Consider the following 13,833-nt stretch of genomic DNA (forward strand, 5'->3'; position numbering starts at 1 on the left):
AAAACCTGGGGAAATTCTCACCCCCAACTTTGGGGAAATGAAAAGTCACAGGATGATCAGAACAATTACCAATCAAAAATCTTCAGAGGCAGACAAATAACATAAAAGACTGATGAGTTCCTATCATTATCTTCTAAGGTCTTTCACAGAGCCTTTGTTTTTTGGGGACAACAACGATTAGGAAAGAAAGAGACACAGAGGCTTTGTTTTCTCAGCAGGAGCTGCTGTACATTTGGTACAATGGATATGAGGGTTTTTTTTTTTTTCTTTTAAAAAAATTAAGATATCCATTATCTACAAAGCAACCTTAGAGGGACAGATTGAGGATTTTAGAATTTCATGTCTGACTCTCATAGCCAGATGGTCTTTACACAATTGAAGTTCCCTTCCATCATTCATAATTATTTCTTATCACTACTATCATTAATGTTATTATTAAGAATAATATTGAAATCATTTAAACCCCCATGCTGAATAGTCCTGTCAACTTGTTCCCCCACCTCCCAGCACCCAGTTTAACTATTCAGGCTTATGCTCAGTAAGACTCTAGAACTGCTTTCTCTCTTGATAACTTTAAAGAAAGTACAAAATTCTTGCTTCCCATAGCAATTTATAGTGGCTCCTATACATCTTGAACAGTAATACATTTGTTTCTTGTTTAATTATCATTTTTTCACCAGATACTTCTTGTTGTTGTTCTTGGGTTTATTTTTAACTAAAGCCTATTCACGAATTTTTTTCTGTTAAATAAATGTTATACTTTTAATCATAGGATGATGGTCATTGGATAAGTTTTATAGGGTCATTTTCAGGAGTGGAACAAGGAAAGTGTTTTATTTCCTAGAACCAATCATTTGAGTAGACCTTCTTAACTAGGTTCTCATTGTCCTGAAATAGGACAAAGCCTGAGCACTTGTTTGGACTTTTTTAAAGAAAATATTTATTTGGCTGTGCCAGGTCTTGGTTGCAGCATGCAGGATCTAGTTACCTCACCAGGGATCGAACCCTGGCCCCCTGCATTGGGAGCGTGGAGTTTTAGCCACTGGACCACCAGGGAAGTCCCAGGGAAAGGTTTTTTAAAAATTGAAATATGACATCCAAATCATTATAGTTTTAAAGTTAGTAATGTGCTTAAGGCAGATTTTTTATGGTTAGCAAAGCTGAGAGGTTCTGACACCCAGAGGATGCATGAGAAGATAACTTTACATAAATGTATATGGTGCCCCCGAGGGGTCTCAGTTGTATTATGGGGTTTCTCATGAACAGTCTTGGTTCAGACAGAAGAACAGTGAAGCAGAGCTAAGTAGCCCTCCACCGGATGAGCTGTGCATGAGGCGCATCATGCTGCAAATAGAGGTACCTTTCAATGCCAGCCAGTTTGCCATGGGACGCTAAAACACGAAATGGAACAGAACAGCTAACGCAATGTTTATCTTCTTTAAAATGTTTCCTTCAAAGAACCACTGCATAGCTTTGTACAGACTATGGAACAGTCTGAAAATGATACTGTTTACAGTTTGGGAAAGAAGAATATACGTAAACGGCAAAGTGTAGAAAATTGGGTAATATGATGTGATTCCCTGACTGGACTATTTCTTAAAGATGTGAATCAAGCCCTGAAGTTCATCCCTTCTGATTTTTCAAATGCTATTTTCTTTTCTTAAACTTTTGTTTTTAAAGCACTTGTTTGTGCTGATCCTGTAATTCCTGAAAGGCGAAAAAGCAAATAATTAGGAAGAAAGTGGTTCATGGCAGAATTCTAGTTGAGTCCCATTTTCTATATGAATACAAGCAATTATACAAAATGCTTAATTGTTTTCTATGCATGAGACAGTCTTGTCAAAATCAAGGCTCCTCAAAGGAACAAAAAGAGTCTTCCCTCGTGAGGAACACCCTTCATATAGGATGTTTTCTTGCTAATTTCCCCTGGAGACAATCTATTTCCCCCATTACTTTATATGAAAAAGGGATGTGTCTGTATGGTTTCTAGATGAAATAACAAAATGAAATTTAATAATCTTTAAAGAAGATCAGCCACTGAAATTCCAATAAATGAGATACCTCTCATTGCAAAAATGTCATTCTTCCTGTGCTACTCATGGAATATGTTATTTATTCAACAATAACACTACATATTCAACAAACGCTACTATAAGCCATAATGATCATAATTGCTATCACTTGAGAACTCACTGTTCTCCAAGCACAGTTATAAATACTTTCTATGTATGGGCCCATTCAATCTCAACATAAGGCTTCAAGTGGGGAATGTTCGTTGGAATTTTATGCCTAAAGAAACTAAGGATCAGGTTACACTGAAAGTTGCAGAGCTGCGTGTGTAACTCAATTAATTAGGTTGGTAACACTTAGTAGCATTTATTTATTTGAAATATAGAATGTGAGGGTCCAGCAAAGGATTTTAAATGCCAGGAAGAAACATAGGTGCTACCGAAGTCTTTTCTTTACATATCAACTTCCTTGCCAACGGAGGCATTTCTCTATCAAATAAGACTATTTAAAGGGTGGTAAGGGTATTCCATGACACACAAGTTTTATTTCTGCATTCATCTTCTGTATTGCTTCATAATGTGTGATTATAAGCAATAAGCTTTGATAAAAGACCAAACTGATTTAAGGGCCTCAGTACAAGGATTTGATACCTGCTTCTATTCAAAATCATGGTTGAGATGAAACTGATGCCCATTAGCAGGTCTGCCATTATAAGGTCTACCTTTTCAGAAAGTGAGATATACAAACTCTTAACATGAACAGTGATACAGAAAACTAGTCTACTTTCCAGAGGCTAATTATAAACAGGTGGTGGTGGAGCCAAACCTCCAGGAATCACAAACCCATTTTGTTTGAGCTCATTAATGCTTCTATTCAACTCTAGGAAAATGTACACATTCCGCAGAGTTATGGGGAGTTTCAGGTTGGCTGATAAAAAACAGGTGGTTTCCTCCCCCAAACTGACTGGAAGATAAAAATAACATAACCTAATTTGCTTCCTGGGTTAAAGGGCCTGTCAGTGTAGTTTTAGGTAGACCTCTTTGGAGCAACGATGGAAATATTGTCATTTCATTACATACAGAAAGAAAAGGGTGATGATACCCAGGTCTGTTCAGGCTGAACCCAAGCACTAAGGCTCCTTCCTTCTTCTTAATGGAAAGTGCAATGGAATTTTTAGCTTTGGTTTGGGTGTCTGGCTGCTTCAGTGGAGGGCTCTTCAATTTCACATTTCATCTCAGCAACTAATGTCCACGTCTTGTCAAATTGCCACCAAGACTGTCCCGCAGGGCTTCCCCTGGACAAAGCCACGATTTCTGTGCAAACTTGTGATTTGAGGGTTCGGTGACTCAGAGACGGGCAAATGAGCTGTCTCCACGTTCATATTAGAAGGGGCTGCCGCTCCCCTTGTAGAAGATCTCTTTTTCTCTTCCTCAAAGGTCCCAGTGCTAAACTTTTTTTCCACAAAGCTCCTGGCTTCAACTCAAAAAATTCGATCATTCTTTTTCTGCCTTTAAAAACTGGTGGAACTCATTTGGAGAGAGAGACACTGGAAGATGGAAACAGAGGCTTGTGTATTCTTTTTGATTGTTTTCTTGCTGACAATTTTATTGCCATCATTTTCCGTGTTGCTGATGGTTTTTAGGCTGCTGGTCTGACTTCAACTATTTATTGAAAAAGAAGGTTGGAAGGGTTTTTAATATACTTTTTCCCAGTTCCTTAATGACTTGGGGGGGGAGAGGGGGGAAGCGCTGCAGAAATCACAAAATACAGAAATTCACTTGTGCAGGTATTAATTAGATAAAAAGTGCTTTAGTTATGATTACAAGATTGATTGAAATAAAATCAGTAAGTTCATATCTTGTACTTAGCAAGATATGGACCCTGCTTTTCACATGACATTTCATTAAATATCTATTTTAAAATTTGAAATAAGTGTACATTGTCCTACATTTGAAGGTTGTGACATTGGTTCATCTCTTTAAATTGCACAGGACAAAATAACTTCTCAATCTCAATCCCCACCATCTGAATTTTGAGTCTCCTTCAAAATACGAGAACATTAAGGTCCTTACCACAGTAAAATAAGGCCTTATTCCGCAGTCTATTTGCCACTGGATTACCACAAATTCAGGGATCAACTGAATAGATTGGATCACTTAAAAATGTCACTGACCTAATGTCCAAGAAGTGCATCTTTTTGTAAGTGATGTCATTCTGAAGTAAGAAAACATCTTAAAAATGAATGCTTCAGAACTTAATTTGCTCTAATGAACATTATTCCTTTACAAGTAGCTATCCTGGAAAACAAAGCCCCAGTAATTCTACTGCTGAAAACATTTTGAGAATTGTCTTTAATCCATTTAAGTGCTAATAAGAAAACTGGCCTCATTGTTTACGGTTTTTGGTCATTCTTTTTTGACTAAATAGCATAAATCATCTTCCATCATTCCCTTATTCCCCAGATCTGGTACTAATTTTTCTTTTTTTTGGTGGGGTGCGGGGAGGTGGGAGGGATTGTTTCCAAAAGTTAAACATCAAAGGACAAAGATTTGTGGACCTCAGAGATGTTAAAAAGAATGTGCTAATAGGCTTTCCCCTATGGCTCAGCCGGTGAAGAATCCACCTGCAATGCAGGAGACACAGGAGACGTGGGTTTGATCCCTGGGTGAGGAAGATCCCCTGGAGGAGGAAATGGCAACCCACTCCTGTATTATTGTCTGGAAAACCCCATGGACAGAGGAGCCTGATGGGCTACAGTCCACAGTGTCACAGAGAGTCGGACACGACTGAAGTGACTAAGCTCAACAGGCTTTTAGGACAATTCCAGAAAGGGAATTCCAAAAATACAGTTTAAGCCATGTCACCAAAATTTGGAATGCTGTATGGCTTCTCCAGGTGAGCTCCTTTGAGGAGTGAGGGGGCACCATTCACCTTTCTTTTGGCCTGCCTCTGTGGCCTAGCCTTGGCCCTGTCAGTGGCTGGCTTATGACCTTGGACAAGCAGCTTTCGCTTCATCTGGAAAATAATGGGAAGAACGAGATGCTCTACCACAAATGGTCTTCCTGGCTCTCACATTCCATGATGATGATACACAGTTCTCCAGACTTGGATGAAGTCACTTTAAGGCCATACCTTTAATGTATTAAGTCATTTCAATGAATTGAGGCTGGTTCTTCCATGGTGTCTTTTCTGCTCATGTTCTCCTATATTAACATTTAGTGCCATTTGGGGGCAAGAATGGGGCTTCCCAGGTGGCGCTACTGGTAAAGAAACCATCTGCCAATGCAGGGGATGTAAGAGATGCAGGATCAATCTCTGAGTAGGGAAGATCCCCTGGAGAAGGAAATGGCAACCCACTCCAGTATTCTTGGCTGGAGAATCCTCATGGGCAGAAGAGCCTGGCAAGCTACAGTCCATGGGGTTGCAAAGTCAGATACAACTGAAGTGACTCAGCACACACACACACACACACACACACACACGGGGACCAGAACAAAGTTTTTACTCAATTGTATTTGGGGTTTTGTAGACAGTAAAATTTTTTTATAGTAGATCAGAGACTATATCATACCTTGTGTGTGTGTGTGTCTGTGTGTTTAGGGGGAGATTGAAACAGAACATGCACAGAACAACAATTTTGTTTTGAGTTGTTTTGGAAGCTACTGTTTTCTTTTTATAGGGTACTGATATTCTCAAACCAGATTTCTATGTTATAGGAATTTATGTTTTTTAAAAAATCGACCAACATCTCTGATTCTCATGATGACATTCATCTCATGTCACAGTAGAACCGATATAATCAACTATATATATATTTTGAGGCTTGGACCTTCCCTTTTTTGCTGGTATTTTGGGAGGGGGTTGCTTACCTTCTAAGTAAAATGATGGTGAAAAAATACTTCCGGTGAAATGCTGCCAATTGCAGGTATTCACGACATGTCTGGTTCTATTTAGTGCTCCCCCCCCCCCTTTCTTTTTTTAGTATCCTTGGCCTTACAGCCTGGTCTTTTTCATAAGAAATGTCAGCAAAGTCTTTGAATTAATGAACTGTGAAGTGCTCAAAAAAAAAAAAAAAAAAACCATTTCAAAAAGTATCCTGCATGGCTCTAACACTAATGGGAGGTGATCCTCGAGTTACAACCAAATATCCCATGCTAACTAAAAAGAATTAAGGTAAGGAAGGGCTTGAGCACAGTCTCTTTGAACAAAGACTCAGAGAGGAAGGAGAAGTGATGGGGAGTGGGGGAGGTCAGAATCAGAGTAGCAATCTGGGGAAATGTGTTTATGTTAGAGTCTCTTTAGCTCTGGTGAGCAAATAATGGAATTATACAAACCCCCCTATAAAAGAGACCAGGTGGAGGGAAGGAAAGAGAAGGGAGCAGGGGAGGTATGTTTACAAGGTTGATCAAATAAACCTTAATGGTAGGTCCCTGGCTACACCTAATGTAGGTTTTGTTTTCTTTTAATTTTGCTATTTAAAAAAAAAATGCGGTGTAACTCCTTCAATCTTTTTGCAATTCTGCATGGTTGAACATTTGAAATGAGTTTGTGTATCACCCCCAGGCGCTGATTCAGACTTGATTGGGGCAAAGCACACTGCATGTGCTTATTTTTATCCACGTCATTTGGGACGTTTTGTCGCCAAAGGAACTAAAAATGCGCTGCTCGATTGCCAAATTATCACCTATCCTTTGATCAGACAGGGCGGTGATCTTCATCAACAAGTTGCGCGACCTTAGTGTAACAGCAGTGTCAGGTCAACTTGAGAAAGTGAAGAGAGAGCCCTAAACACAAATAAAAAGAAACAACCAACAATCCTTATAATTATCATCATCTGCTGCTTTTCCCTCTTTTGGCAAAGAAACACTCCATCCATTTGCAGAAATCGCCCGCGGAAACGTTACATCAAAACTAATCACAACGATTAAAATCAGCTTTTCTGTGCAAGAGGAGGGTAAAAAGCAAGTTGGAGGCTGGAATAAGACTGTTTTTCCACCAAAAAAAAAAAAAAAAATCTGGAAAAAAAATTTCCCTATATGTATATTTTTCTATACGTCTATGTAGAGCTTTATTTTTTGAAGGAGATCAATTGTCTGCCCTGTGATCAGTTAATTTGATTTAAGTTTTATTTTGGAGATTGATTTAGACTGGAGGTAGAGGCATGAGCTAATTGTATCCTGATCCTTGCCTTGAGGGGTTTCAAAGCCCTGGAGCAACTCTTCTCTGTATTTTGTTCTGTCTACCTTAGCCAAGCTATTGCATTTCTCTCTGGTGTGGCGAGCCGAGCAGATCGCTGGGAGAGAAATCGGAAAAGGGGGGAGAGGAAAAGGAAAAGGGGACTTGGAGAGAGACTTTGTGCTTCAATGTTTCAGGTAAGATCTGACGGTTTGGGTTTGTTATTATTTGCTAAGGAGGGTATGGCTGGGACTTTGGGCGCAACTCGCTTTTACGCATGTGCCAGGCATGGGGCGAGAGCGCGGCACACTCGCACACACACAGCCCGCCGCGGCGGCTCGGGAGCCGCTCGGACCGGCTGCGGGGCAGCGGCCGCCCCCTCCTCCGGGGCTGCTACCACCGCTCCTCGGCGTGCCTCCCCGAGAGGGAGCGGGGCGGAGCGGACGCGGCCGCGGGGGCCGGGGCGGCCGGGGGCCGGCGCGCCAGGGCCGGGCTTCCGGATCTGGGGGCCCGGTTCCGGCTCTCGGAGCGGAGCGGCCGCGGCTCTCGGAGCCGGTGCCAGCGCCGCCCGCCTGCTAGCCCGCCCGCCGGCCGCTCGCGCGCCAGCCTCCCCGGCGGCCAGGGGGCCGCCGCGCTGCCCCCGCCCTCCGTCCCCCGCCCTCCCCGGCGAACCGCGCGCGTCTCTTTCTTCCCGGGCGCCGAGCTCCGCGAACCGGCCCCACCGAGAGCCTCCCAGCGCCGCGGGCCCCCTACCCGCCGCCGCCGGCAGAAGCGCCCTCGGCCGAGAGAACGGCGCCGCGGGGCGCGACGGCGCCCGGGGCTCGGCTCCCGCCTCGGGGTGGGGGAAGCACCGCCGCCCCCTCTGCCCGCAGCAGCCTCGGCGGGACGCCCCGCGAAAGACGCCATTGTGGCGGCCGAGCGGAGAGGGCCCCGGGGCGGTTTTTTCCTTCCCCACCCCGGTGCCCGGGCCGGACCGCCCCGCTCCCCTTTGTGAGCAGCGCCCGGTGCCCAGCGCTGTCCGCCGTCTGTCTCCGGCCGGGCTGATCCGGATCCGCCGCCTCCGCCCACCAGGGTGCCTTTAAAGCCCCCTCCCACCATCACCCCCTCCCTTTTGCAGCCTCCCACCCACCCCCCACCCGGCGCTATGGATGCAAATGTTTCATTTATTTTTAAAAAGCTCTCATTCCTCTTCCTCCCCACCGCCTCCCCTGATAAAGGGCACGGCACGTGCTCTGGATTAGCAGTCTCCCTAGGAGGCGGGGACCCGGGAGGGGGCACCGGGTTGGGGAAGGACGGGAGCGCGGCAGGTAATGGCTGGGGCTCTGCGGCGCCCGCCTCGACCCGCGGTGCCTGCGGCCGGAGCCCCGCATCCTTCCCTCCCCTGCTGGTGGCCGGGCTCCCTTAAAGGGACAGGGTTTCCCGACCTCCGCCGTCTGAACCGGCGCTGGGGGCGCCGAGTTGGGGGGTGGGGGAGAGATGCAGTTTGGCTCCTTTTTGACCTCTTTCCACTTCTCCTCCGCCGCCCCTCTTTATGGAAATACGATGTGTGCTTCCTCTCCCGCCCCCCAGAGGGACTGGGCTGGAAAATAAGAGTCCGCGCCTCCTGGAGAGAAAAAAAAAAAAAAGAGCCAGGGTTGGGGGGCGCATCCTGGTGAATTCGCGTGAAAAGTGAGGTCGGACTCGCAGAACATCCAGGAAGGGGAGACGGGAGCCGCGATGCAGGAATCCCTTACCTGGACGCAGGCTCCGCGCCGCCGCCCCGGAGTATCGCAACTTGCTAGCTAGCGCGCGGGTCGACAGTGTGTCTGCCTTTGTGCTTTCGAACGCTTGCACCGCCTTGGAAATTGAGTTCCTGGTATCAACATGTTTTCAACGTGACGGTGCTGCGGGGGCCGGCTGGGCGGGAGCCGACTAAGTTACCAAAGTTGGATGTCGGCTTTGTGCGTGGAGAGAGGCACGCGGGAACGGCCCGGTGTCCCCGCGCCACCGGCTTCCTCGCTAAGAGGTGCACCGCAGTGAGCAGAAGTAATTTGGTACAAATGCTGCGTTACCTCTGTGATCGTAGAACTGGCTGCTTTCAAGCAAATCCTTGATGGATATGTGTGTGTGTGTGTCTTCCCGTGTGTGTGTGTGTCCCCGTGGTGGAGCTGAGAGAGACGTAACAGTTAAACATACTCATTCTTTAAGAAACGTTTGCCTTCTGTTTTCAATCAACGAAGCTGGCAGCTAGAGATACAAGTTTATTTGAGAATACCCTCTGGGTACCAAGCATGCTTGGATTGTTTTAGCAAATTAAAAATGAGCAAAATGCTTTTACCTTCTCAGCAGTAGACTCCTTAAGAGACCTCCTGTTTTGTGTGTATGTGTGTGTTTTAGAGAAACATTTTCTGTGTGTCTCAGAAATGTGTTTTTAATGTGGAAAAGGGGGGAATAAAAGTTCGAAAGGCTGAGGCTGATGCCATCCAATGCTGTGTTAAATCCGCTTTTACATCAAGGAATTTACCTGCCTAGATGGGAATTCGTGGAAACCAATCTCCAATGTACTTGGTGAATTTGAAATAGAAGTGGGTCTATTTGTCTCCTGGATAATGGGCAATGTGCCGATCTCTTCCTCGTGTTTATATTTGTGTGGCAGTTGGCTTACCACGAGGGGCTGGTGTTCAGAAGACTGCCCACTGACTACAACAATTTGGCTCGGGAGTCCTGCTGCTGCTCATTGGAAAGAATTGTTAGCAATTGTTTCAATGACAGTAGGTTTCGTGTTTACTAATTAGGTTGCAAAGGTGATCATTGAATTTTAAAACTTTGCATCCTAGAGAAAACTTCACAGGTTTAGGAAATGTGTTTATGAAAAGAAAGCCACTCATTAGACAAAAGTGTCACATTGGCTGGGAAGAAATTTTGAAATGAATCGAGCATGAATGAGAGTTGGCAAAAAAATCTCCCACCACAGTATTCAAAATGACTGCAGTGATTTTGCTGTATTAATTATGCCCAAAGCCCAATATAAAGTTCTCCAACACACACTAGAGGTCTCTCTTCTAGCTGTAAGATTTTCGTGTTTCTAATTCTTTGCCAGGGCGTGCATCCTGGAGTGGGAAATGACAGCTTGGTTCAGACTTACTTAGTAATAGTGATTTATTGGCCATTTATATTACTCTAATGTGAGGTATTTATTTTGGAGAATATTCAGTAATTATTGTATAAATTATACTACCTAACTACCAAGAAAGAAACTATAAAAGATTTCCACTACATGATGATGAAAACAGATTATTCACTTTGTTGAATAGCATTATGGACCTTTTGGCAGACAATTATTTATCCAGAGCGATTTGGTTTTTTAAAATGTAAAAGTAATTAGTGAAAGATGTATCATATCAGAGAACTTTCTGAAAATTAAACTTTCATTTATGGCTAAGTTCAGCACTAAAGTTGATTGCATAAATGCTTTCTTGTCTTGCTATTTCTAAAATCAGAATGATTATTTTCTAATCCTGAAATGTGATGTTTTCTTCTATTTTCCATTTACATTGCTTTTGAGTCATTCAAAGGATGTTTGTGAATCGTCAGTTCACCAAAGCTTTTATTTAGTTGAATCTGAAGCTGCATTTCTGAACTTTCTTTGGAAGTGCAATTTATAATTTCCCAAACAAGTGAAACTTTTATTTTCTTTATCTTTAGGATAAACCATCTTGGGGGAAAAAAAGGAAATTTTTGGATGCAAGCATATATGCTTATTTTAATAGCTCATGCAGAAATGAGAAAAAATGTTTTAAAAAAATTATTACAGAAGTGTGAAATACTTCAATTTTCCTAGGCACTGTAATACTACTCTGGTTTTTCTTAAAAACATACTAAATGTTAATTGCATTTTACTTGGTGATTTTCGTTTGAGATCATTCACTGCAGAGAATGAAACAGAGATTATCCTTTAAGAACAACAAGCCAGGATTCATTCATTAAGTTCATTCATTGAACAAATATTTATTTGTGGCTTCTGTACACAAGACCCTGTGCTAGATGCCAGAGACATGATGGTGAAAAAAATTACGCAGAGTCCCCAGTCCCCTGGAATTTGTGTTTCAGGTAGACAGACGTTAATCAAACAGTTGAACAATGGACAGAGAATAGTGCTTTTGAAGGGAAAGAAACTAACCAAAAGGGCAAAGTGGCCAAGACTGGGTGTTGTAGGAAGTGTTACAAACTGAGATCTAAGCAAGTAATGGGAGAAGGCAGTGGCACCCCACTCCAGTACTCTTGCCTGGAAAATCCCATGGACGGAGGAGCCTGGTAGGCTGCAGTCCATGGGGTCGCTAAGAGTCGGACACGACTGAGCTACTTCCCTTTCACTTTCCACTTTCATGCATTGGAGAAGGAAATGGCAACCCACTCCAGTGTTCTTGCCTGGAGAATCCCAGGGATGGCGGAGCCTGGTGGGCTGCCGTCTATGGGGTCGCACAGAGTCGGACACGACTGAAGCGACTTAGCAGCAAGCAAGTAATGAAGAGGCAGGAGAAGCAGAGTGAGAACAGGAAATCAGTTCCAGGCAAAGGGAAAAGGGAATGGCATTTGCCAAGCAGGGAAAAGCATGGCCAAGGGAGAGGAACTCAAGGATGCACGAGCTGGAGCTGAGAGAGGGAGGAGGCAATGATGAGAGAGCAGGTTGCGGGGACAGGCCTCTAGTCCTAACTCTAAGAGCAGAGTGAAGGGGCTTGGTAGGAGGATTGGGAGGAGGGCAGCAGTAACATAATCAGGTTCATGTTTTCCAAGGATAATTCTGATGTCACTGTGGGCAGTGAATAGAGGAGCCCAGAGTAGATGAAGTAGAGCCCTTGGAAGGCTATTAAAGTCATCCAAGCAGGAGAAGATGCAGCTGGGGTTAGGGCAGTGGGAGGGGAAACAGAAGGATGAAAGATCTAGTCACAAGGTGAAACTGACAGAATGTAGTAAAGGATTGGTGATGGGTAATCAAGGACAGAAAGGGATATCAAGTGGACTCCTAGGTTTCGGACACTAAGTGGACACTGGGATTCTGAAGACTGTAGATTTTGTGCTTTTCACTTCATTTGTAGTAGCCAGAATGAGGAGCAATGACAAGCCTCATTCACATCCTGTGTAAGTGAATTCACGCAGGAATTTGTTCCCCAATCTCATGGAGTACCTAGTGTGCCGGGCACTGATTGCTCTGCTCTTGTCTTTTATCCAAGATGTCTTTTCCTTTATAAACTGCACCTCGAAGTTTCTTTCCTCCAACTCCAAGTTGGAATTAGTCATTTGAATAGGCCTTTGTTTAACCTTCTGAAACAAAAATCAAGTCTGTGCCTTATAGTACAAATTAATTGTGCTTAAAAATATTATGAACTTGAATTAAATGACTATAAAAATGAGCTGCTCAATCATGCCTTCTGAAAGCCCATTTACATACAAATAACTGGCACAATTCTTGTGAATCACTCATTGAAAAAAACTTTTAAGGACCTTATTAACAGGGTAAAATTTGTTTAGTCTGATTTGAATTTGCTCTGCTCTGCTTTCTCCCAATTAGTTAAGATTCTAGTATGTTTGACTTTCCCGTACAGAAAGTCTGACTTTCTGTACTGATCCTTGGCTAATCTTGTTTCAATGCAACATTTTCATGCTTTTCTTAAGTGAACACTGTTTTTGGTATTTCTAATATCCTATCCATCCTTTCCATGTGTTCTTATTTCTCTAAAACTCCCTCACATCTGGCTTCACAAGCGAAGGATAGGGGAAGAGATAGTTAAGGAGTTTGGGACGGACCTGTGTGTTTGTGTGCTTGTGCTAAGTCACTTCAGTCGTGTCAGACTCTTTGCAACCCCATGGACCGCAGCCCACCACTTGCATGCATAACAATAGGGAAGTGGTCTTTGGGTGGTTATTCAACACTAAAAGAGGATCAGTTGATGAACAATTAATTTTAAAATAATCTAAAATGAGGCATTCAGTTTTTCTTTCAACATCAAAACTTATTAGAAAAATTTCAGGAAAAAAAAAACCTGCCATGAATATTTTATAATCACTTTTCCCCTTTCTGGCTGTCCTCCTTTTAGACAAGTCCAGGTAGAAGCTCCTTCCAAGAGATTTGGTACTTAGTATTTCCAGGAAACAATTTGAATGATCACTCTGTTCATTGGGGCTCCAGATACATCTGCAGTTCTACAAGATACTTTTCTTGGTAGTTCTCTATCGTGTGGGTGGCTTGGAGGGTAGGCTCTGGTTGGAAACACATTGTCATTTTAGCCAAGTCACCTGGGGATCCATTTCTTCTGTGTACACAGGAATGATTAATATCTCGCCAACCTGCCGTATAGAATTGTTGAGAGGAAAAATGAGTATGTACGGTGGGATTTCCCTGGTGGTTCAGTGGCTAAGACTTCACACTCCCAATGCAGGGGACCCATGTTCGATCCTTTGTTGGGGAACAGAATCCCATATACCTCAACTAAGAGTTTCCTTTCTGCAAGGAAAAGATCCCACGTGCCACAACTAAGACCCCTTGGTGCAGCCAAATAAGTAAATAAATATGTAAAAAAAGATACTGCATAGAACAATGCATTCAGGTTCATTCATTCTTTTTAAAAAAGTGGGTAGGTATGGCAAACTGATATGCAATAAATAGCCTCA

General features: G+C 43.5%; 1 protein-coding gene and 1 long non-coding RNA gene across 2 annotated transcripts in view; one reads left to right on the forward strand and one right to left on the reverse strand.

Moving 5' to 3' along the window:
• The window catches only part of LOC113882628, a 38,668-nt gene extending 27,218 nt beyond the window's left edge, over positions 1-11,450 (reverse strand). The window contains exon 1 of the long non-coding RNA XR_003508403.1: positions 8,919-11,450. This is a non-coding gene — a long non-coding RNA (uncharacterized LOC113882628). The remainder of the gene's footprint in view (positions 1-8,918) is intronic.
• Positions 7,244-13,833, forward strand: part of KCTD1 (potassium channel tetramerization domain containing 1) — a 215,225-nt gene continuing 208,635 nt past the window's right edge. The window contains exon 1 of the mRNA XM_027525575.1: positions 7,244-7,382. Within this exon, the coding sequence (XP_027381376.1) occupies positions 7,374-7,382 (9 nt within the window). The 5' untranslated portion in view covers positions 7,244-7,373. The remainder of the gene's footprint in view (positions 7,383-13,833) is intronic.

Source organism: Bos indicus x Bos taurus, chromosome 24, assembly GCF_003369695.1.
Source record: "Bos indicus x Bos taurus breed Angus x Brahman F1 hybrid chromosome 24, Bos_hybrid_MaternalHap_v2.0, whole genome shotgun sequence".
NCBI lineage: Eukaryota > Metazoa > Chordata > Mammalia > Artiodactyla > Bovidae > Bos > Bos indicus x Bos taurus.